This window comes from Colletotrichum godetiae (assembly GCF_030913485.1).
Source record: "Colletotrichum godetiae strain CBS 193.32 chromosome Unknown BDP55scaffold_15, whole genome shotgun sequence".
Taxonomy (NCBI): Eukaryota; Fungi; Ascomycota; class Sordariomycetes; order Glomerellales; family Glomerellaceae; genus Colletotrichum; species Colletotrichum godetiae.
The window spans coordinates 32,520-51,969 of record NW_026851263.1 but is presented as its reverse complement, the minus strand read 5'-3'; the positions used below and the strand labels follow the sequence as shown (position 1 = coordinate 51,969).

Genomic DNA, 19,450 nt, shown 5'->3' with positions numbered 1-19,450 from the left:
TCCCACTACGTCCTTGGGTCCTTGCCTACGATATTTGCCAAATTGTCTCTTTGAAGTAAGTATGCGGGGCACCCAGCGCCCCGGCGTAAGAGGTCCAGCTCGTCACTTTGCCAGAAGTTCAATCATAGGCTCCAGGCCGGCTCATTTGTGGGCATGAAGTTCCAATCGCAAACTGCTGTCATCCAAAGCACCGCGTGCTTCCATGTTCTCTTCATGCACTGGTGTCAAAGGTCTAACGCTCACTTGTGATGCGCGTCACATGAAGCTGACGGGATAAAGAGTCAAGGATTTTCTATTTGACGGTTGGTCTCATGGAATCGCGTTGACGGGAGTTGATAGCATGTTGAGAGAATCTTCGCTGAAGATTCGAACCTTACTTAGACGCATACAATAAAAGTAACCTGACGGAACAAAGTATCTTGAACTTTCGAGTGGCGGCCCCAGATGACTCTCAACCAAGTACCTGTAAAAGCATTTTGAAGAGCGAAATTTGTACTTGATCAGCAGGGCCTTCCCGCCGAAAGCTTGCTAGAAATAGACATGATCAACAAGGTTCATAGTTGTCCCTGGGTTAACAAAGCTTAGTAAATTACAGCCCCATAGGCATAGGGTTGCTAGCATCACCGTGAACCCGATCTCGTATTTCATTCATGATTCTACGGCAATCAACATGCTGACTCTTCAAGAGTGTTGTAGAAAATGTCAGAGGTTTTTTTTTTTTTTGTCTCTTTTTTTTTTTGCGGGAACTATGAGTTTGGACCTTCAAACGATGATAGCCGTTCCTTTAGCTCAATTCTCAATAAGTCGACGACGACCTCTCCTGGAAGCAGACTTCTGCATCAGTCACTGTTTCCTGCATCACCTTCGTCACTTTCTGGGTACACTCTTGGCCTCCTCTAACCGGCTTAATTGACGCAGGAATCGCGAGGGAGAAACGATCAGTCTTCGCAACTCAACCGCACTCGGGTTTAAAAGGACCTTACAGCAACGCAGCGGGTCCAATTAATTTTGATCGCCCCCGCCGGAAAATAATATTGGCGTCGTCATTTTCCGATGTGCTGCCAAGACCAAAAACGAAAAATGGTCGAAAGATTTCGCAGTCAGACTGGGAACATGAACATTGCAATTCCCAACTTCACTCAAAAGGGAAAACTTCCTCTAATCCTGGAGGCTGACTCAGCTCACGAAAAACAACCACAATAACGAGAATAGCGACTCTCACTGCTCAGGGGTAAAGCGGGGACGACAAAAGCGCCCTGCATGTGGGAAACGGCACTTCCGGGGCCCCGGGGAACCGTTGCGTTGACGGGCAGCATCGCGCCGGCCGACTGGGCGTTTATTGCGCGTGTAACGGCCGCTTGTGGTATGACTGATGGAAGACGGCCAGCAATGCGACAACCCAGCTACTATCGGCCTGTCACCTGTCATGATTTGTTGGCTGTTCTCGTTCGCCCGATCGGAGGGTCAACCGCCGGTCGGCACCCCCAGGCTGGCCGCGCCATGTAACGCTGGCTGCAATGCACGGCATCAACCAATACCGAAGACGCACGAAATGCTTTTAGCTAGAGTTTCAGAATGTTCGACCTCGGCAGCCCGCTCAACCACTTGTTCTGCGATCTGTACGGCTAGTCTCCGTAGAACAGACTCTTTCTTTTTGGTGGTACACTAAGCAAAGCAGAGTTTCCACCCTGAGGAACTGCTCTCCGCCAAGGTGGAAACGAAACCGTGGGGGAGCGGTCGGAGAAGGGTGGCATAGGTGGGCAATGGGAGGCCTTCCACAACCAAGCTGTTCCTTGAAAGGGGGTCGACAGCTTCGTGGAAGATAGTTCGAGAACATGCGATTGCGAAGCCCGAAAGAGAGAGAGAGAAAGAAAGAAAACCTTGCTCCAGTTGCCACAGTCCAGACCGAGCAGCCAACCAACACGCAATAAACGAATCAACACGTCCTGTCCAGTCAGCTCCCCATGGTTCCATCAGGTAGTAGAGTTCATCCCCATCAGCCAATCTCCAGTATTTCCATGAGAGCACGGCATCTTTTGTGACGCATAACTCTGTAGACGGGCTTGACAACCGCGCCTTCGTGGCCACTCACTGCGCCATGCTTTCCCCTTCCCGCAAGGGCCAAGGCTCCAAGACTCCCAAGAGTCCAAGTTAGGAAGACCCAATGTGGCAGTCATTCGCCCAGTCTGATCTCCTGTTGCTTGAATGCAGTGCAGCGCAGCAGACGTAAGTGCCCAGCTCCGTCCCGGGCGGCCCGGCGCAAGAGGAATCCTTGGAATCGAAATGGAACCCAGGCAAACCTTTCATTGTTGTTGGCCCGCCCTTCTAAGAATAGGGGGCTCGTGCTGGGTGCATGTTCGCAGCTTCGCATACCGACAGGGCTGCCGCCGCAGAGATGCAGACGCGCAGAATTTGGGATCCCGTCTTTGCCGCTCGGGGCTCAGGGGTTACATGTATGTCCGCATTCCTGCATGGAGCACAACCGCACCTCGCAAGCCTATCAAGATGAACATACTGGTCTTCTTCAACACTCTCAGTCTCCGTACCAAAGATGGCCGAACAGCTCGTAGGGAGAAAACTTGAACATCAGACCAAACGTTTGGGTTCGCGGCACCTGGGTGATCCCTGCCGGCAGTGGTCGTCAGCCCCCCTGCTCCGAGTCATTCGCGCGCCTCTTTGCGGTTGACGTTGGTCCCAACGGCCCCAGAAAAGCAATTAGTTTGCTTCGTCAACATGGGGCTATGGTAAACTCTATTGTAGTGCTCCGTAGGGGGGACTCCTCAACTCCTCAAGGTTGTGAACAGTGTTGGCCGCGAGTTGTCGTACGACGAGCGGGAAGATATTTAACCAAACCGAGCCGTCACACCAAAATTCGGATGCTGTTGGTTTGCCAGCTTAGCCTCGAGCTGAACATCTTTCCAACTTCACTACATTCTTTATGCTCTAGTTCGTTCTACTGTTCACAAACAGCATCATGTCATTCGCTCAACTTTCGCTCGCGGCCATCTTGGCCGTGGGCGCTTCCGCCGCGCCTTACTCTGCTCGCAACGTCAACACCTCCGGCGTTGTCGCATCCACCTATTTTGCGGGTTACCACGCAAACCGCGGATTCCCCGTCTCTGACATGCCGTGGGACAAGTACACCGACGCAAAGTACGCCTTCGCTGAGACCGCCGCCGACGGCAGCCTCAACCTCACAAAGTCGGCCCCCGACCAGCTTCCCGCCTTTGTCACGGCCGCCAAGGAGCACGTATGTTGCCCGTAGATCACTTCAACATGTAGCAGAACTAAACCCCCCGCAGAATGTAAAGGCCCTCGTCTCCATCGGAGGCTGGACCGGCAGCCGCTACTTCAGCACCGCCTTCGGTAGCGCAGAGAACAGAACTGCCTTCGTAAAGACCTGTCTCGACTTTGTCGAAAAGTACAACCTCGACGGCCTCGACTTCGACTGGGAGTACCCCAACCGTCAGGGTCTCGGCTGCAACACGATTGCAAAGGACGACACGGCAAACTTTGCCTCCTTCCTCACCGAGCTCCGCCAGAAGCAGACCAAGCAGCTCTACCTCACTGCCGCCACCAGCTTGAACCCCTGGAACAACGCCCTCGATGTCGCCAGCACGAACGGCACCCTCTCATCCTTCGCCAGCTCCCTCGACTACCTCATGGTCATGGGCTACGACATCTACGGCGCCTGGGCCGCCACGGGAGGTCCCAACGCGCCCCTCGCCATGGCGTGCGATACACGCAACAACCAGGGCGGTATCAAGGAGGGTGTTGAGAAGTGGATTGGCGCCGGTATCCCCGCCAACAAGCTCGTCCTCGCCGTCGGTGCCTACGGCCACGGATTCTCCGTCAACTCTACCAGCGCCTTCTCCTCCCCTGGTGTCTTGAACGCCTACCCTGTCCAGAACAGCACCAACCGATTCCAGGGCAGCAGCTGGGACGACGACCCATCCATCGACGAGTGCGGCGCCGCTTCGCCTCCTAGTGGAACCTACACCTTCTGGAGCATGATCAAGGAGGGCAAGTTCCTTGACGAGACAGGCAAGCCTCGCGACAGCATCGCTACCGGATACGACAACTGCAGTCAGACTGTAAGCACTATCTCCACTCCTGGTATCTTCACACTTGTATAGTGACTAACACAACGAATAGCCTTTCCTTTACAACGAGACTGCTCAGGTGTGGGTTTCCTACGACAACGTCCAGTCCCTGACCGCCAAGGGCAACTACGTCACATCCAACAAGCTGGCTGGCTTCGCCATGTGGGAGGCTGGTGGTGACTACAACAACATTCTTGTCAACGCTATCCGCTCTGCGGTTGGCTTGTAAGGGAGTGCTTACAGTCAAGCGTGCATTTTTAGAAAAAAAAGTCTCAGCGACAAGTTGTAATTCCATCATCTACGGAGTACATAACATTTCCTTCTCATACCCTGTCAGAATAATTTCCATATATTCAGCATCAGAACTTTAAGTTGCATGCAGTAGTCATGAAATGTGTCTTTCAACGTCGTCGAATTTCGATCCTCGAAGTCCAGTTTGGTGCCTACTGTGACACATTTGCCACGGTATCTGTAATTGAGTTTTGTGCCTCGTCAGATGAATCAGTCACCCTTGAATTGAGCGGGCATGGTTCAAAGGATGTGCGACATCGACCACTACATCACTCCGAAGCCTTCTCCTATTTTCTCTTCTCTGATCATTCTGTCTCTCCTGTAAAGTTTCGAGCCTTAGAGAAAGTTTTGGAAGGGTCTTCTGACTTGTATCTACTACTCGATAGCCCCCTCGAGCCTAGTAAGAGGAAGGGTGACTACCGGCAAAGCTGTGGGGTGTATCGCGGTCATGAAGTCAAAGGATCCATCTGAAGATGACTATGGTATCCTACATTATTTAATCTGGTAGGAATATGCATCGAAATGCATAATATTGCGGATTCGTGGCTCACAATATGCTCTTTGACGCGACCAAACGTCTCAACCTCACCAGCACCTGGAAGGAAGCAGGTTTTTCATGAAGGCTCCTTCCTCGAGTAAGATTTGGCCTGCCTGCCTAAAGTTCGATTCTAGACAATTTCATATCCTCAGTAGGGCGAGAATAAAAACCCCTCTCTTCTTCCTACTGAGCGATAACTTCCACCCACCATCACCACATCACTCGCATAGCAATCTCGCAACCCATATTTCTTCACTCTAGACCCAAAATACCACGACTCCTCAGATCCAAGATCTCCATCTCTCAATATCATCCATTTGATAACGACTCACATTTATCCCCTCGCCGTAAGTATCACGAAAATCCCACTTGACCACACTCATCCTCATCACCGCGACCCATCTACTAACAAATTTCAACAGAAACCCATTCGCAACACCACAAACCCTGCAATAATGGCTCCCAAGACCGCCACCGCCGAGGCCGCCAGCACCCTCAACCTCACCGACGGTGAACTCAAGCTCGCCCTCGCCATGATGAAGCATGTTGAGCGCCCCACCACCGCCGTCCTCGAGAAAATGGCCGAGGAGGCCGGCCTCTCCGGCGCCTCCAGCGCTCGCACCCTCCTCGCCCGCGCCGCCACCAAGCACGGCTGGTTCACCGGCGGCACCGCTGCTGGAACCGCTGGCAGTGGCACCGAGAATGGCGCTGCTTCCACCACCACCACCCCGCGCCCCAAGAAAACTCCTACCCCTCGCAAGAAGAAGATCGCCGAGGTCGAGGAAGGTGCTGAGGAGGAAGGCACGCCTACCATGAAGCGTGGCCGCAAGACTAAGGCGCAGAAGGCTGCGGAGGAAGCTGCTGCTGCTGTGGCTACTGCCGCTGCGGCCGCTGACCAGGAGGATGAGGATATGAAGGAGGATAGCGATGGTGCTACCAAGGAGGAGGCTGGTGCTGCTGAGGGCGGCAAGGAGAAGGATGCCGATGAGAAATAAGATGGTCGCAAGCTATCTTGAGAACTTCATCTTGTTCATTGGATTCGGCAGGGGGAATGGATGGGTGACTGCTCTTTCTGGACTCTGGATTGATGATACCCCTCTCTTGGCTTGAACTGCTGCCGTCTACATGTAGCTGCGTGATTGCGACGTATGGTCTTGGGGATTAGTTAAGGCTTCATAGTACTGGATGGCAGTGCTTAGCACAAAGTACTTTCGGAAACAAAACTTCTTATCGCATAGTGACATTGAATTTTTTCGTGATAAGTGAATGATGTCTGTTAATGTCCTATAAATAATGACTGGGAGCCCGCGATCAAGCGATGGCTGCGAACTACCACAATACGTGAAACTTTTCAAAAAGATGTGATATGGATAGAACACATCAGCATAGGACCTCATCATGTACGATCAAAAAAAGGAAAACCCGTCAACGCGCAGTGACGCGCTTTGGCATCCTCCGCGCATGTCATGACATCATCCGCCCTACCGTCTTCAACACGTCTAAAAAAGTCGACGTTTTCCTCAACAGTACTTCATTCCTGAAGACATATAATGATTGAAGCTCGACTGAACTACTCATCACACCACCAATTTACACATAAATGCGCATAAGAAGATCGCAATGACTCAACGAACCGAAACGAAGTCCAAAAATCCTGACGATGAAGCCGCCAACGTCGGCACCAAGCGCAAAGCCTCAGAAACCTCGCCGTCCAACCATACCGAGGATGATGAACCCAATACCAAAAAGGCCAAGACCGAGAACTCAAAGGCAATGGTCGAGTGGCTCCTAAGTGATGAAGCCTTCTCCCTCGCCTTCCCAGCTCTCCCACCTGGCCACGGCGAAATCGACTGGGACGAAGGCCAACACCGCAAAGACCCTCCTCCCGAAAACGCCGGGAAGAAACAAGATAACAGCGATGGCAATAATGAAGGCAATGATGACGGCAAAGCACACCGTCTAACATACCCAGACTCCACGCTCACCCCCTTCCAAAACCTCGTGGCCGCCCTCCTAATAAGCAAACCAATCTCCCACCGTTTAGGCCTCCGAACCCTCAACACATTACTCAACCCGCCCTTTCGCTTGCGCACGCCGCGGGACCTCGACGAAGCTGGGTTCGAGGGGCGGAGGAAGGTGATGTGGGAGGCGAGGACGCAGCATAAGGAGAAGACTGCTGTTCAGTTGGGGGATTTAGTTGAGGGGGTGAGGAAGATTTGTCACGGTGGAGGGGGTGATGATGATGAAAGTGAACAGGAACAGGAAAAGGGAAAGGAAGACGAGGGGGCTGTCGAGAAGATGACGGCGTTGAGAGAGATGGTCAAAGGAATGGAGGCCGAGGAGGCGCAGAAGAAGGTTGAGAAAGTGTTGACTGATGGGATTAAAGGCGTTGGGCCCACTGGTGCTGGGATCTTTTTGAGGAGGGTGCAGGAGGAGTGGGAAGAGGTGTTTCCTTATGCCGATACGAGGGCTCTTGAGGCTGCTGTCGAGTTTGGTGTCATTCAGGAGGGTGACGGCGCGGAGGAGTTGGCCGATGCGGTTGAGTGGGATCGGGGCAAGTTTGTGAGGATGTTGGATGTGCTTGTCGGGATTCAACTTGAGAAGAAGATGGAGGAGGCGCTGAAGATGGCGAGGGGAGGTGGGAAGTAGGTCACGAAGATGCGATTCGGTCGGTTTCTTTTCATGATTCATTAGCTTGAGCTATCATGGCAAGATGGCCGCCTGTGGATCAATCTAGCCTCGATGATGTCCTTTTTCCTTGTCCAAATGCAAATTCCCTCTGATGCCGCTGCACTTTGCCTCCTATGCCTGTTTTCATCGCACGTTTAGGACGTTTTAGTAATGAGGGTTCTCGCCGTATCCCTGGTTCTGTTGATAGCCCTGGTTCCCTCCGTGACTCTGGTTTCCTCCGTAGTTCTGACCCTGTCTGTGGTCGTAGCCTTGGTTCTGGTTTTGGTTGTAATTCTGATTGTAGTTCTGGTTCTGACCCTGGCCCTGGCCCTGGTACTGATCCGAGTGGTATTGCTGGTATGAAGATGGGGGCTGATTCTGGTCAGGCCGGTACTCCTGATGTGATTGGTGCTGCTGCTGCTGCTGATATTGCTCGGGTCGGTACTCCTGGCTAGGGGGAGGGTTGTACGACTGCTGATGCGAGCCTTGCCCACCATACTGCTGCGATGGAGGGGGCGCGTAGTCACCGCCCTGGGACTGGCCCGAGTGATGCTCACCGCCAAGCTGAGATACCGCCGTCGGCGCACCAACGCTGACATTCTCGTTGCCAATGTCATCCGGCACGTTGATCTTGACCTTGGGAAGGTACTTCTGCACCTTTTGCTCGACGATATTCTGCACAAACACCCAGCTCTCGCGCTCAAACTTGCGGTGACCACCGTTGACAACCCCGAGGATACTCTCCCGCAGCGTCTCCTGTACCTTGCGGACCAGGGCTCGGATCTTGTTGACCAGCTTCACCTTGATATCATCCCCAAACCCGCGGTCCGCGTGTCCGCCAGCGTCGCGGTCGAGCTGAGAGTCGAATGGGTTTCCGCCTAGGATCTTCTCCAGTGGTAGCTGGAAGGCGTCCGGCAGGAGCTCGAAGAGCTGCTTTTCGATGGCACCGAGAATCTTGCGGAACTCTAGACGGACTTCCCTGTGCACCTTTGCCAGACCCGTGCTGAGCTTGTCGCTAATGACCTTGGAAAATCCACCCCTTTCGCCTTCACCCTCGGCACCGTCGCGATCACCGATACCGCGGCTACCCTCTTGCGAGCTCTTCTTGTTTCCAAACAGGCCTCCAAGCCCCTTGACCAAATCCTTGACTTGGTCTTCAATCTCACCCTTGACGCCGTCGCCGAGGTCCCGCGTGCTCGTGTTGCCGCGCAGCCAGCGCTTGATGTGCTCGAGCGCAATCTTGGTGAACTGCTCCGCAATAGGCGCGTGCTGCTCCCTCAGCTTCATGCCAACTTTCTCCTTGATCTCAGGACTGATCACGCGAGCCTTCTCCTCGGGGTTCCGCGCGGCGTCCTTGACGGTGTTGCTGAGAACGCCGAGGAGACCGTCGAGCTCGAAGCCCTGGCCACCGCCGCCACCTGAGCCCTTGTTCTTCTCCAGATGGTCCTGGACGACATTGATGGCGGAGGAGAGGAAGCCCTTTGCCCCGCCGAATGAGTCGCTGTGACTGATGCCGCGGGATTGGGTCTCGGGACCGCCGCCTCCTCCTCCACGGGCCTCGTCGGTGAGGTTGAAGATGTCTCGTAGGTCATCGCCTGCTTCGTCTGTGATGACGCTGAAGCTGCGGGTGAGCTTGCCAATCTCGTCGGCGAAGGGCAGGGACTGAATGCCATAGGCATCGGGCGGTGTGTCGTTCAATCCTCTCGAGCCATCGCTAGAGCTCTTGTCCTTGTTGAAGAGCGAACGAAAGGCGTCAACAACCTGGTCTTCAAGACTATCGATGGTTCTCGTCTGGAAGGTGTCGATCTCAGACGCGATGCGGGGCTGGATCTGTGGAGCAAGCGAGTCGACGTACTCGTCTACCTTTGTCATCAAGACATCGGGAAGGCCACGAGAGTTGGACATTGTTGCGGTGGTGAGAGTCGGGGGATTTGGAGAGGAATGACTAGCTTGGAGAGGAGAGACAGGCACAATGGAGGTGACCGTTGAGCTCTCAAATGGTGCTAGCTTGATGAATGGTCGGCGGCCGGTCCCGCTGGTGGTGGTGAGGCAGCCGGGGGGAGCTGAGCTGAGCTTGAGCTGAGCTGTCACGTGTGACGGCATCGCCATGGCGGGGTCGCGACTGCCCAGACGCCTGACGTCAATTTTGGCACGGACCATCCGTGAGGGGTAGACGGTACGTTTTTTTCATTCCTCATTGAGCACTCACTCACTCACTCACTCACTCACTCACCCAATCCCAGTCTAATCTCACTCATCGTACCGAAACCCAGGCGAATGCTGACTTCCGAGCTTCAAGTCATGGCTCACAATCTTACGCAAGAACAGTGACATTGGTTCATCTCATTATCAACTCTACGCACCTTTCACCACCTACAGGTAATATGGACACAAGAAGGCTATCTTGGCGTGCAGGAACGAGTCAGGCGACGTGGAGAGCATTGACGATAACCAGAGCCATTGAGCTCAGATATGATCAAGAGTTCGCCATCGACGATGTTAGTCGTCACTCATGCGTATATTATTTACATATGGTTGAAAGCAACAGAAAACCCTTTACTTCAAGGCAGCGAGGATTAGCTTTTTGTAGTCTTCCACAGCAAGCTCTAGATCCTGAACTGTGATGCGCTCATCGGCTGAGTGAGCCACCAGAATCGTGCCTGGTCCATATAAGTAGCGCTTGTGGGTTCCGTTCAGGCGAGGCACGTCGGTGTAGTAGTTCACCACGGTGGTGTTGAAGCCTGCTTGTGTCAACTGAGGCCGTTCCATAAGAGCAGTGAGGCAAACGACATACCTTCAACATCATAATCCAGACTCACTGGCAGACCAGACCCAGTAAACGTCAAATTAACATACTCGGGCGTCACCTCCGACACAGCCTTCTGCAAAACATCCTGAATCCCCTGCAAGTCCTCAGTCGCAGCCCGAATCGACGCCCTCCCCGACGCGCTCTCAGGAATCACATTACTCGCGATCCCGCCCTCAATCAAGCCCACATTCAACGTTGTGTTTCCAAACTCGTCCGTCCAAGGCAACTTCGTATCCTGGATCTTATCCAAGGCCCGAACGAGCAGGTCAATCGCGCTCCGCCCGTACTCGGGATACCCAGAATGCCCCGCAACGCCGTCGGCCGTGATGTTGAACCCCAGTACGCCCTTGTGCGCCCGGACGAGGGTATTCTCCGTCGGCTCGCCAAAGATGACGGACTCCCACGTCAAGCCCAGCTCGTTTGCGGCGCCCATGCCGTCGCCTCCGGATTCCTCGCCGACGACATATAGTAGCGCGACGTCGCCCTCGACAATCTTCCCGCTCCCGAGGAGCTCCTCCACAGCGATAATTTGTGCTGCAACGCTCCCTTTCGCATCAGAGGTTCCCCTACCGCGGATCTGGTCGCCAGAGCGAGAGTAGGGGATATAGGGCGGTACGGTGTCGAAGTGCGATGTAACGAGGACGCGGGCTTCGCGGGCGGTGCCGGGGTAGGCGAAGACGTTTTGGCGGGTTCCTTCGACTGTTTGGAGCTCGACTGTGAAATTTGTCTCGAGGTAGCCCTTGAGAGCTTGTGTTCCGAGGGCTTCGGATTTGGTTGTTGAGTCGGCTTCGACGAGGGTCTTGTGTAGGCTGATGAGGGACTCGGTGTAGGATGCGGCCCAGGCTGATGCGGCGAGGGCGCAGGCGAGTGCTGCTGATGAAAGAGGCTTCATTTTGGTGTTTGTTCACATTAAGTTGCTGTGTACCTGCCGAAGAGTGTCGTCTGCTAAGGCTGAGTGAGGTAATGGGTGTGGAATCAACCCGACTCGGTAGATATGAGCGTTGGAATGCTTTTATCATTCATGGCTGTTATGGCGCCAGCGACATTTGTGGGGTACACGCAACCCAGGTTCCGAAAGTTACGTTGAGATGCACGACGATAAGGAAGTCTGGGTTACTTTGAGAGTGGTTGATGCTGCGCCAAGATGATGGATAGGTATCTCCGATGCAAGAGATGTTGAAATGGGCGGTCATTGCATCGCAGACGTCGATACCGAGGAGGGGAATATGTATGATCTTCTCCGATCCATCCTCATCGGTGGTGGATTCGGAGCTTTCGTTCAGTGATTGCCGTGTTCGGTCGGGCTCCCACGATGCGGGGTCGTAGGGGCCGGCCGAGTCTCCCGAGGATCTATGGGGTTCGGGAGCGAACCCGAATGTTACGGAGCCTTAGGGCCCATTGTGAGATCAGCTGACTTGATCAAACAGGAACCTCATCGCCAAAGATCAACTTTTAATATGACCTTGAGCTAAGATGTAGCCAATCGCTGTCATCAGTTGCTGTTCGATGCCATTGTTGGTTGAGCAAGACACGGTCACAGCACGCGTTTCACACAGGCCCAAAAGAACTTGAGAATAACCTCATCATGTCTTCCCCTTGGTGCCCCAACGTCGATAGCGAACATGTACATCAAGGATGCATTGTGCTATGATGGGATTTGCGACAATGAACTTGAAGGACGGCCATAATTGGGACTTTGGCATAAACCTAATTCATTACATTGCGGAATTCCCATGCTATATCCAGCCACATTTCTAAGCAAAAACAACGCCTTGGTGACTAATGCTGAATGTCTGTGCGCCCCGGCATTGCGGATAGCTCCTTTTTTACACCTTAAATGACCAACTCGTTCGTCCGCGGAATTAACTTCGTGGGGCAGATGCGATTCAATGGGGGATTTTGCGGAGTGTCGATTGTTTTCTAAGCGCAATTCTAAGCGCAATCAGACCATAACTTCACCAAGCTCAAGGTTCTCTGGCTGCGTCAATGGCGTCTACCCACTTGAGCACGCGATTTCTCAGCAACAGCTTGAACTCCAGGTTACTAATCCCACGTGTTGTTTCAACGTCCCCTCCTCTTGACTTAAATTCGTTCTCATTCCGTCATCCATCTCGAGTGTACCAGTCCAAGAAACAACTCCAAAAACGCCGTCCGTTGTCTTCAATCTCATCTACAATCCTTCAAACCACTCAAACCAGATCCATATCACACACAGCAACAATGGCAGGCACTATCCGAGCCCTCGTCTCCCAAGGCGACAAGACCGCCAAAGTCCAAGAAGTACATGATGTCATCTAGACCCTCCCACCGATTCCCATCTTTACTCACCACCATCTCAGGTCCCTAAGCCTCAGCCCGGTCCCGGCGAGATCCTCGTCAAGATCTCCACCGTAGCCCAGAACCCAACCGACTGGAAAGCCACAGCCGGCGCTCCCGCAGGCCGCACCGTCGGCTGCGACTTCCCCGGCACCGTCGCAGACCCCAACGGCTCCTCCCTCAAAGAAGGCCAGCGCGTCGCAGGTTTCGTCATGGGAACCAGCGACGACCCACCACGCGGCGTCTTCGCGCAGTACGCCGTCATTGAGAGCAGCCTCGTCTTTCCCGTCCCTGAATCCGTCACGGATTCCCAGGCGGCAGTCATCCCCTTGGCCTTCGCCACCGCTGTTCAGGCGCTGTTCCAGCGACTGAGACTTCCTGAGCCGACGAGCCCGTCCAAGGAGGCGCTTCCTGTCTTGATTAATGGCGGAACGGGCAGTGTTGGATTATATGCCATCCAGCTGGCGAAGAAGGCTGGGTTATACGTCATCGCGACTGGAGGCAAGAAGAACCACGAGCTGCTGAGGAGTCTCGGTGCGGATGTGGCGATTGACTACCGCGATGCCGACTGGATTGAGCAGGTCAAGACGGCTGCGAAGAAGAATCTGAAGCACGTCTTTGATGCTATCAGCGAAGTCGAGACCACAAAGGCTGTCGCGACGGCGCTCTCCCCCGAGGGAGGCCACGTCGTTTGTATTCTGCCGCGCAAGGCGAAGGAGGTCGGCGCTCCTGAGGGAGCAAAGGTCGAGAGCACGTTGGTGTACTCAGTCTTTGGAAGGGCGCTGTCCTATGGAAGCTTTGACAACATTGATGGTGAGAAGCCTGAGGATAAGAAGTTTTGGGAGAAGTACCTGGGGCTTCTGCCCAAGTGGTTAGAGGATGGCTCCATCAAGCCGAACCCGCAAAAGGAGTTTGGTAGTCTGGATGATATCAACAAAGGCTTTGAGTTGCAGGCCAAGGGAGGTGTGAGTGCTGAGAAGCTGGTCTACAAGATTGTTTAGACCACTTATACATGAAGGAAACAAACAGCGATTGGAGTTATTATTATTTAGCTAGTCAGATACTGGCTTGTGACTTTGCCTAGATACATCGCATGCGATGGCACTAAGAGAACGAATACAATGTGAACACTCCTTCACCGCCGTGAATTCCTCTTTGGTCATTTTTCTTCTGCCCTCAGGTCGCTCTTGCCCTTGGGAATCACCCTCTCTTGCTCTTGCCTCCAGCAGCAAGGCCTCCCCTCCTCACTAGCGTTTGTCTTTAGGCTTTCACCTTTTCCATCCACTTTTCAACCTCATCCTCTCAACTTTTCCCCTCGACCCAACCTTCCTCTCGACCCAACTTCTTCTTGCAATTCCCTCTCGACCTTATCCTTTGGACTCCATCTGTCCCTAAACATCCTAATCTCGCCTTTCGCAGAGCAGCGATCATCTCACTCCGTCCATCATTACCGATCGCTTCCGTCTTTGTCTCTCTAGTCCCTACACACTCCACTGCAAAAGACATTACAGACCCGAACAAATCGATGTAAGGAAGGATTATCGTCCACACTCACCCTGGGCTCTTTCATCTGCTAACAGCCTCATCTCTTAAGCATGTCCTCCTCTCACGCCAAGTCCATGTGGGAGCCGGTAGTCACCTTCACCGTCCTTCTTACGCCCATTGAGCAATACTCGATGGAAATGAAGGGCGGTGAAGGTAGCGGCTGGGCTCTCCATCATCCTGCAGTCTACGATGGCTGCCACAGCCAGCAGGAGAGACAGGGAACCGAGCAGTGCCTGGCCTGCGGCAATGCTTCCACCCGGAAGTATCGCTGCCCTTGCAAGGAGGCTAGGTACTGCTCTGCCCAGTGTCTCGAGGCCGATAATATCCATCAACGACTCTGCATGGGTCGCCAGGCAGCGAGGTCGGCTCCTTCCTTTGGTCTTGCCTTGCACACTCGGCCATCTGAGAACCACTACCTCGCGGCGCTGCTTCCCGTCGATGGGGCTGACCCGAAGCCAATCTGGATCTCAGTTCATCTTGATCTCGAGACTGGCAAGATGAACTTCGCTTCCGACGAGATCGACATTGCCAAGGCGGCTGGCAGATCCAACGACAGCTCTACCGGCCCCGACATCATACACGTGGGTCTGAATTCGGTAGTGACTCCCATTCAGAAGAAGTTAGCCCATGGCGTCGACGCCATTAAGTTCGGCTCTTCCAAGGACGCCAGCGTTGGAAATCTCAACAACTGCATCCACAGCTTCGGCAAGCCGGATTTTGTCGCCTGCCATTTTGGTGCCGTAATCATCTGGGCTTACGAAGTCGACAAGAATGGGTCGGTGAAGGCCCCGCGAGATGTGACTGTTCGAGACGTCCGTCATGTCTTGGATTGCCACATCCTCAATTCGACCAAGCCGGCTGTCGCTCAACCAGGCCGATTCATCTTGGAAGGTGGCACACTTCCTTCCCTGAAGATCAACGATCTCTCGGATCGTTGGATGGAGGCTTTGGGGGTCACCCGCCAAATCGAGAAGGCACATGTCGCCGCAGAGCATGAGTATTTCCAGTCCTTCCCGGTCGGTAGACTCTTCCACCTCGGCCTTCGCTGGTACATTCGAACTGCCGTACCTAATGCAATCACTCCAATCGGAGAGCTCCATGAAGACCACGAGGCGATTCTCTCCGTGTTCCGCCAGACGGTGATTCTGGTTGCGTAGGAGGCACCTCAGAACACCGGAATGCGCCAGGGTCACTTGCAGGTCGTGGACCTGAAGCGTTCTTCTAGCTTCCATCTCATGCAGGTTTGTGGAAAGCAGATCGAGCCCGCGCACCTCGCCGCGATCGTCGAGTATTTCAAGCTCGCCAAGGCCTCTGGAACCCCAACATCGGAGAAAGCGTTCCGTGCGTTTTGGGCGCACTTTAGGCAGAAGGAGATCTACAAAGGTCATCCGATGGATGGGATTCCTTCGCCCTATGACCTCGAGGCCGGATCGACAACTCACGATCCTCATTCTGCCGGGCTTGTTGCCTTGCTCCAATCTTACCCCTCCTACGACGACTTTCTCGGCCAAGCACCAACCGCGGATGACCACGTCGAGGGCGGCCTGAACGGTCCCAAGACTGAGGTCACTGCCGCTAACTCTGGGAGGATCTTGGAGCAGTTGTCTGGCATCCCAACCAAGCGGACTTAGCTCGTGGCAGACCGCCCTCTCTACAGTCAGTTCATTCCACCTATCTTACCTGATCCAAAGATACTAACAGTTGACCATAGTAGCCATCAGACTGATCCGGCATTTCCACACGAGTAGGATGAGGGAGTAGATTATGAGGTTAATTCGAATATTCTGAGGGTACGGAGAGATACCAACAGTCGCAGAGACAACGGAGATAAAGATAAACCTTCGCAAGACCGGAATTGAGACACCCATTCTGCTGCATGCCGTTATCACCTGCGCGACTCCAAGAATTTTAGGCCCTGATGAGGACTATGATTTGTCCTAAAGCGAGACAAAGCCAAAAGCCTTCGGTCTCGATATCCAGCATCATCGCTCCGCCTGATACGCCTTTTTCAACTTCAGGAACCGCGGGTGATCCCGCGGCTTCATTGATGGACCCATCCCCTCCTCTCCTTTCCGAAAGATTTCAAGACCATCTTTTCTCGTCGTAAATCCAGACTGCCCATCCTGCACTGGCAAGCCCATAAACTCAGCGTGTTTATCGTCCTCCAAAACCCACTTAAGCCCCCTCTCCTGCAAACACCGCAACTCGTCCTCGATAATCCCACTTCGACCAATGTGAAACGCCTCATCGCGCGACAGGACCTTTGCCACGCCTGGTTCAACCAATCTAACCACAGTCGTCCGGTCATACTGTTCAGGATCAAGGATACTCGCATCATCGAGCCAGTGGAAGAGCAGACTGCCTGAGCCGGAGTGTGCGCCCCAGGGGTTAATCTCGATGAGCTTCACCTCGAAATCTGGATCGAGGACCTCTGCATACACGTCTAGGATGCAGCTTTTGAAGTCGAGATCGGGTGCGATGCGCGACCAGAGGCGATGGGCCTGGAATACTAACTTGCTCAGCATCTTGTCTGTGATGCCGGCGTAGTTTGGCTGGTAGAACCTGCTCTGGCTGATGGCGACGATATGGCTTTCTTTGACATAGCATCGCCACTCGCTCAAGCGGTCGAGGTGGGTGAAGTATGGGAAGACGTAAAGCTGGTTATCTGGGTATTCTGCGTCCTGGTTGAATTGATAGTACAAACCGAGAAGTGCTTGGACGATTCTTTTCGAAGAGACCAGCTTGGTGAGTGTTTCGCGCATGCTGTTGACAGGTTGAAGGTTACCTCCGTCAGCGTCTTTGGGGCTGCAGTGACTTGTCCGAATGAAGTGTCCTGCCGGTGTGCCTGTCTGAAGACCTTCTGTCCTCTTTTCCATCTCTGCTGACAGTTTGCTCAGATCATCACTCTTCTCAGCTTCCAACATGCTGTATTTCAGCTCCGCTGCAATCTCTAGCAGTTTGCGAACTTCATCTTTGGACAAGTAGTGGATTGCAGCAGGCGGGTTTAGCATGCACTCCTGGGTCCGTGGAGTCAACCAGCGACCCATGTTGAACGGCGCGATCTCCTGCTCTCTTCGATGTAGATACGATGCCGTTAGATAACCTGTATGTTCGAGCCATGGCGCCAGGGCGTGGTGGTTGTAAGAATTGAGTCGGGCTGAGGGGGAGGTGTCTAGCGGACGTCGCTGGATCACCACGCGTGCTTGGTCTAGCAATGCCATCTTAGGAACACAAGGATTTGGGGGAAAACAAACTTAGGCAAGGCGTTGTGAGAATTGTTGTGCTATTGTTTGTTATTTATTTGTACATCTTCTTTGTCAGTTATGTTCATTGCATGGCAGAATGAAGATGAGTCACGCCGCGCGAGGTCATTGAGGCCAGAAGGATTTGGAGACTCTTGAGCTAGCATACATGCTAATGATCTGGATTGTAAAAGGCACTGCCTTCACGAGGGCCAATATTTTACCTAATCTTCCCAACCCTGCCACATTATCTCCCCAACTGAGGGCTCGAAGCCATCTCCCTCTGGTGGTCTCGCTACACCCACGACACCAGCCTCAAATGCTGGAGGTGCGGGAACCCTAAACCTGCCGCTCTTAATATCTTCCTGGGCCTTCAAACTCAAGTTCACAATCTCAATCATGATATGCTGCCTCTCCGCCTCGAGATGCTCCTCCGAGATATCACTCCCATACCACACCGAAGCACACTGACATCCCTTGCAGCAATATTCAATACCCCGAATCTGGTATTCTTCCCGTCGACAAGATTCTTGTCACCGCACGCCTTGAGTCGAAAATCAGACAGCGGTCGCACCATCGGTCTCTGCGCACAGGTTCTCGTGCTATGGTTGGGAATACTAAAGTTGGTGACCACCCCGCCCCAGCCCTCTAGAATCCTTGAAGTCGCAGCCGCACCTGGACCGCCCTCACTGTTCGACTTTTTGAAGTAGTGCTCCGCGTTTCCACAATTGTTAGCTGCATCAGCGAGAGACGAGGCAGACCACGTCGAAAAAGCCCACGCGTTGACGTTGGGAAGAGGCACGAGGGCGCGACACTCGACTCCTTTCCAGGTGGCAGAATCATTCAGCGTGGAGTTGTGGTTGACATCATACCAGAAATTCTTGGCGTCTTCAATATCCTTGGAGAAGAGCTCGAGAAAGCCCTGGTCACCGATGGTGGCCTTTCGTTTGGCGAGGATGTCCATGCAGAGCCAGGCTGGGATCGGGAGCGGGATCGGGCTGCCGGGGACGTTTGTCCGCTCATTGAGAAGTCTGAGGACGTAGTGGCATCGTTCTAGTTCGAAATCGGTCTTCTTTCCCAGGGCCATGGGGCCTGAGAGGATGTATGGGTATCCATTGAAGGTCTCGGTCCAGTTGCCGTACTTAGGCCAAGGGGTGCTTTGGGCAGCAGCCACAGCTATGAAGGTCGCGAAGACGATAGATAGCATAGTGAGATTGATGTGAACGGTAGAAATAGATAGGTTGATATCTTTGCTGGAATCGATATTTCATGCACCGAGGTGAAGACATTTATAATATCCGTCGGTGCGAGCCCTTACACGATCGATGCCGTAAACCGTCCAATCGCTCACGATGCTGGCCATAGTTTATCGGGCATCTTAAATTGCCGCCCGTAGAAATTCAGCAAACAAAGCCTCCAAAATTCGGATACCAGCAGGCTCATGTCTAATGACAGACTTCCATAGCAGACTTGACCACTTCATGAGTTCCAGCGACGACGCGGCAAAGGAAGCGAGACAATCAATGACATCTGGCCTGCCTACGCCGCACAACGCGCCATCGCTTGATAAGTCCTATATGAAAACATGGATGCGTGGCTGACAAAGGACCTCGGCAAGCGTCATGGTCTTTGAGGTCAAAGAGGAGCTTCCTCGGGATTGGAGCAGGGCCGATTCGCCAATGGGACAATACTGCTGAAGTCTCACCGCCGATCTGGTCGGTGTTACGGAGCGTTGTGGCACAAGCGAGTCTCTGCAAGCCCAAAGCTTCGGCCGTCGGCTAGATAACGAGGTTTTGCGCGCCAAGGCGTCTGTGGTAGCGAAATAGGGGGGCCACTGGTATAGATCAATGCAGGGTGGTGCCTTGTCCTTTGGCTTTAAAAAGTTGTAGTGTAGCTTCGAATATCTTTCAGCTCACAATTGCCATTGTGCTGGGCA

At 53.5% G+C, this 19,450-nt stretch overlaps 8 protein-coding genes across 8 annotated transcripts; 4 read left to right on the top strand and 4 right to left on the bottom strand.

The window, feature by feature from the left end:
• Positions 1–2,974: 2,974 nt before the first annotated feature.
• On the top strand, positions 2,975–4,332 carry BDP55DRAFT_727248 (family 18 glycosyl hydrolase; the record flags this gene model as incomplete). Its single annotated transcript, XM_060579273.1, has 3 exons — positions 2,975–3,250; positions 3,303–4,094; positions 4,156–4,332. 3 exons carry the CDS (start codon positions 2,975–2,977, stop codon positions 4,330–4,332), a joined length of 1,245 nt encoding a protein of 414 aa, XP_060430986.1.
• A 1,055-nt stretch (positions 4,333–5,387) lies between these two features.
• Positions 5,388–5,927, top strand: BDP55DRAFT_630489 (uncharacterized protein; the record flags this gene model as incomplete). The annotated part of the gene is made up of 1 exon (XM_060572157.1): positions 5,388–5,927. One exon carries the CDS (start codon positions 5,388–5,390, stop codon positions 5,925–5,927), a length of 540 nt encoding a protein of 179 aa, XP_060430985.1.
• Positions 5,928–6,552: 625 nt separating this feature from the next.
• BDP55DRAFT_727246 (uncharacterized protein) lies at positions 6,553–7,581 on the top strand (the record flags this gene model as incomplete). The annotated part of the gene is made up of 1 exon (XM_060579272.1): positions 6,553–7,581. One exon carries the CDS (start codon positions 6,553–6,555, stop codon positions 7,579–7,581), a length of 1,029 nt encoding a protein of 342 aa, XP_060430984.1.
• Positions 7,582–7,767: 186 nt separating this feature from the next.
• BDP55DRAFT_549617 (uncharacterized protein) lies at positions 7,768–9,507 on the bottom strand (the record flags this gene model as incomplete). The annotated part of the gene is made up of 1 exon (XM_060568945.1): positions 7,768–9,507. The coding sequence occupies one exon, from the start codon at positions 9,505–9,507 to the stop codon at positions 7,768–7,770; it is 1,740 nt and encodes a 579-aa protein (XP_060430983.1).
• A 651-nt stretch (positions 9,508–10,158) lies between these two features.
• Positions 10,159–11,303, bottom strand: BDP55DRAFT_692819 (uncharacterized protein; the record flags this gene model as incomplete). The annotated part of the gene is made up of 2 exons (XM_060577159.1): positions 10,159–10,343; positions 10,397–11,303. The coding sequence occupies 2 exons, from the start codon at positions 11,301–11,303 to the stop codon at positions 10,159–10,161; spliced, it is 1,092 nt and encodes a 363-aa protein (XP_060430982.1).
• A 940-nt stretch (positions 11,304–12,243) lies between these two features.
• On the top strand, positions 12,244–13,947 carry BDP55DRAFT_659733 (zinc-binding dehydrogenase). The gene is made up of 2 exons (XM_060574560.1): positions 12,244–12,691; positions 12,751–13,947. The coding sequence occupies exons 1-2, from the start codon at positions 12,398–12,400 to the stop codon at positions 13,726–13,728; spliced, it is 1,272 nt and encodes a 423-aa protein (XP_060430981.1). The 5' UTR covers positions 12,244–12,397; the 3' UTR covers positions 13,729–13,947.
• A 2,307-nt stretch (positions 13,948–16,254) lies between these two features.
• Positions 16,255–17,319, bottom strand: BDP55DRAFT_727241 (D123-domain-containing protein; the record flags this gene model as incomplete). Its single annotated transcript, XM_060579271.1, has 1 exon — positions 16,255–17,319. One exon carries the CDS (start codon positions 17,317–17,319, stop codon positions 16,255–16,257), a length of 1,065 nt encoding a protein of 354 aa, XP_060430980.1.
• A 592-nt stretch (positions 17,320–17,911) lies between these two features.
• On the bottom strand, positions 17,912–18,721 carry BDP55DRAFT_630482 (uncharacterized protein; the record flags this gene model as incomplete). Its single annotated transcript, XM_060572156.1, has 1 exon — positions 17,912–18,721. The coding sequence occupies one exon, from the start codon at positions 18,719–18,721 to the stop codon at positions 17,912–17,914; it is 810 nt and encodes a 269-aa protein (XP_060430979.1).
• Between the last annotated feature and the right edge of the window lie 729 nt (positions 18,722–19,450).

What these genes read in the sequence shown, in the direction of transcription:
- BDP55DRAFT_659733 (XM_060574560.1), top strand. Translation starts at nt 12,398, where the DNA reads ATGGCGTCTACCCACTTGAGCACGCGATTTCTCAGCAACAGCTTGAAC. An exon ending in AGACCGCCAAAGTCCAAGAA is followed by an intron (nt 12,692 to 12,750) that starts GTACATGATGTC and finishes CCACCATCTCAG; the next exon opens with GTCCCTAAGCCTCAGCCCGG.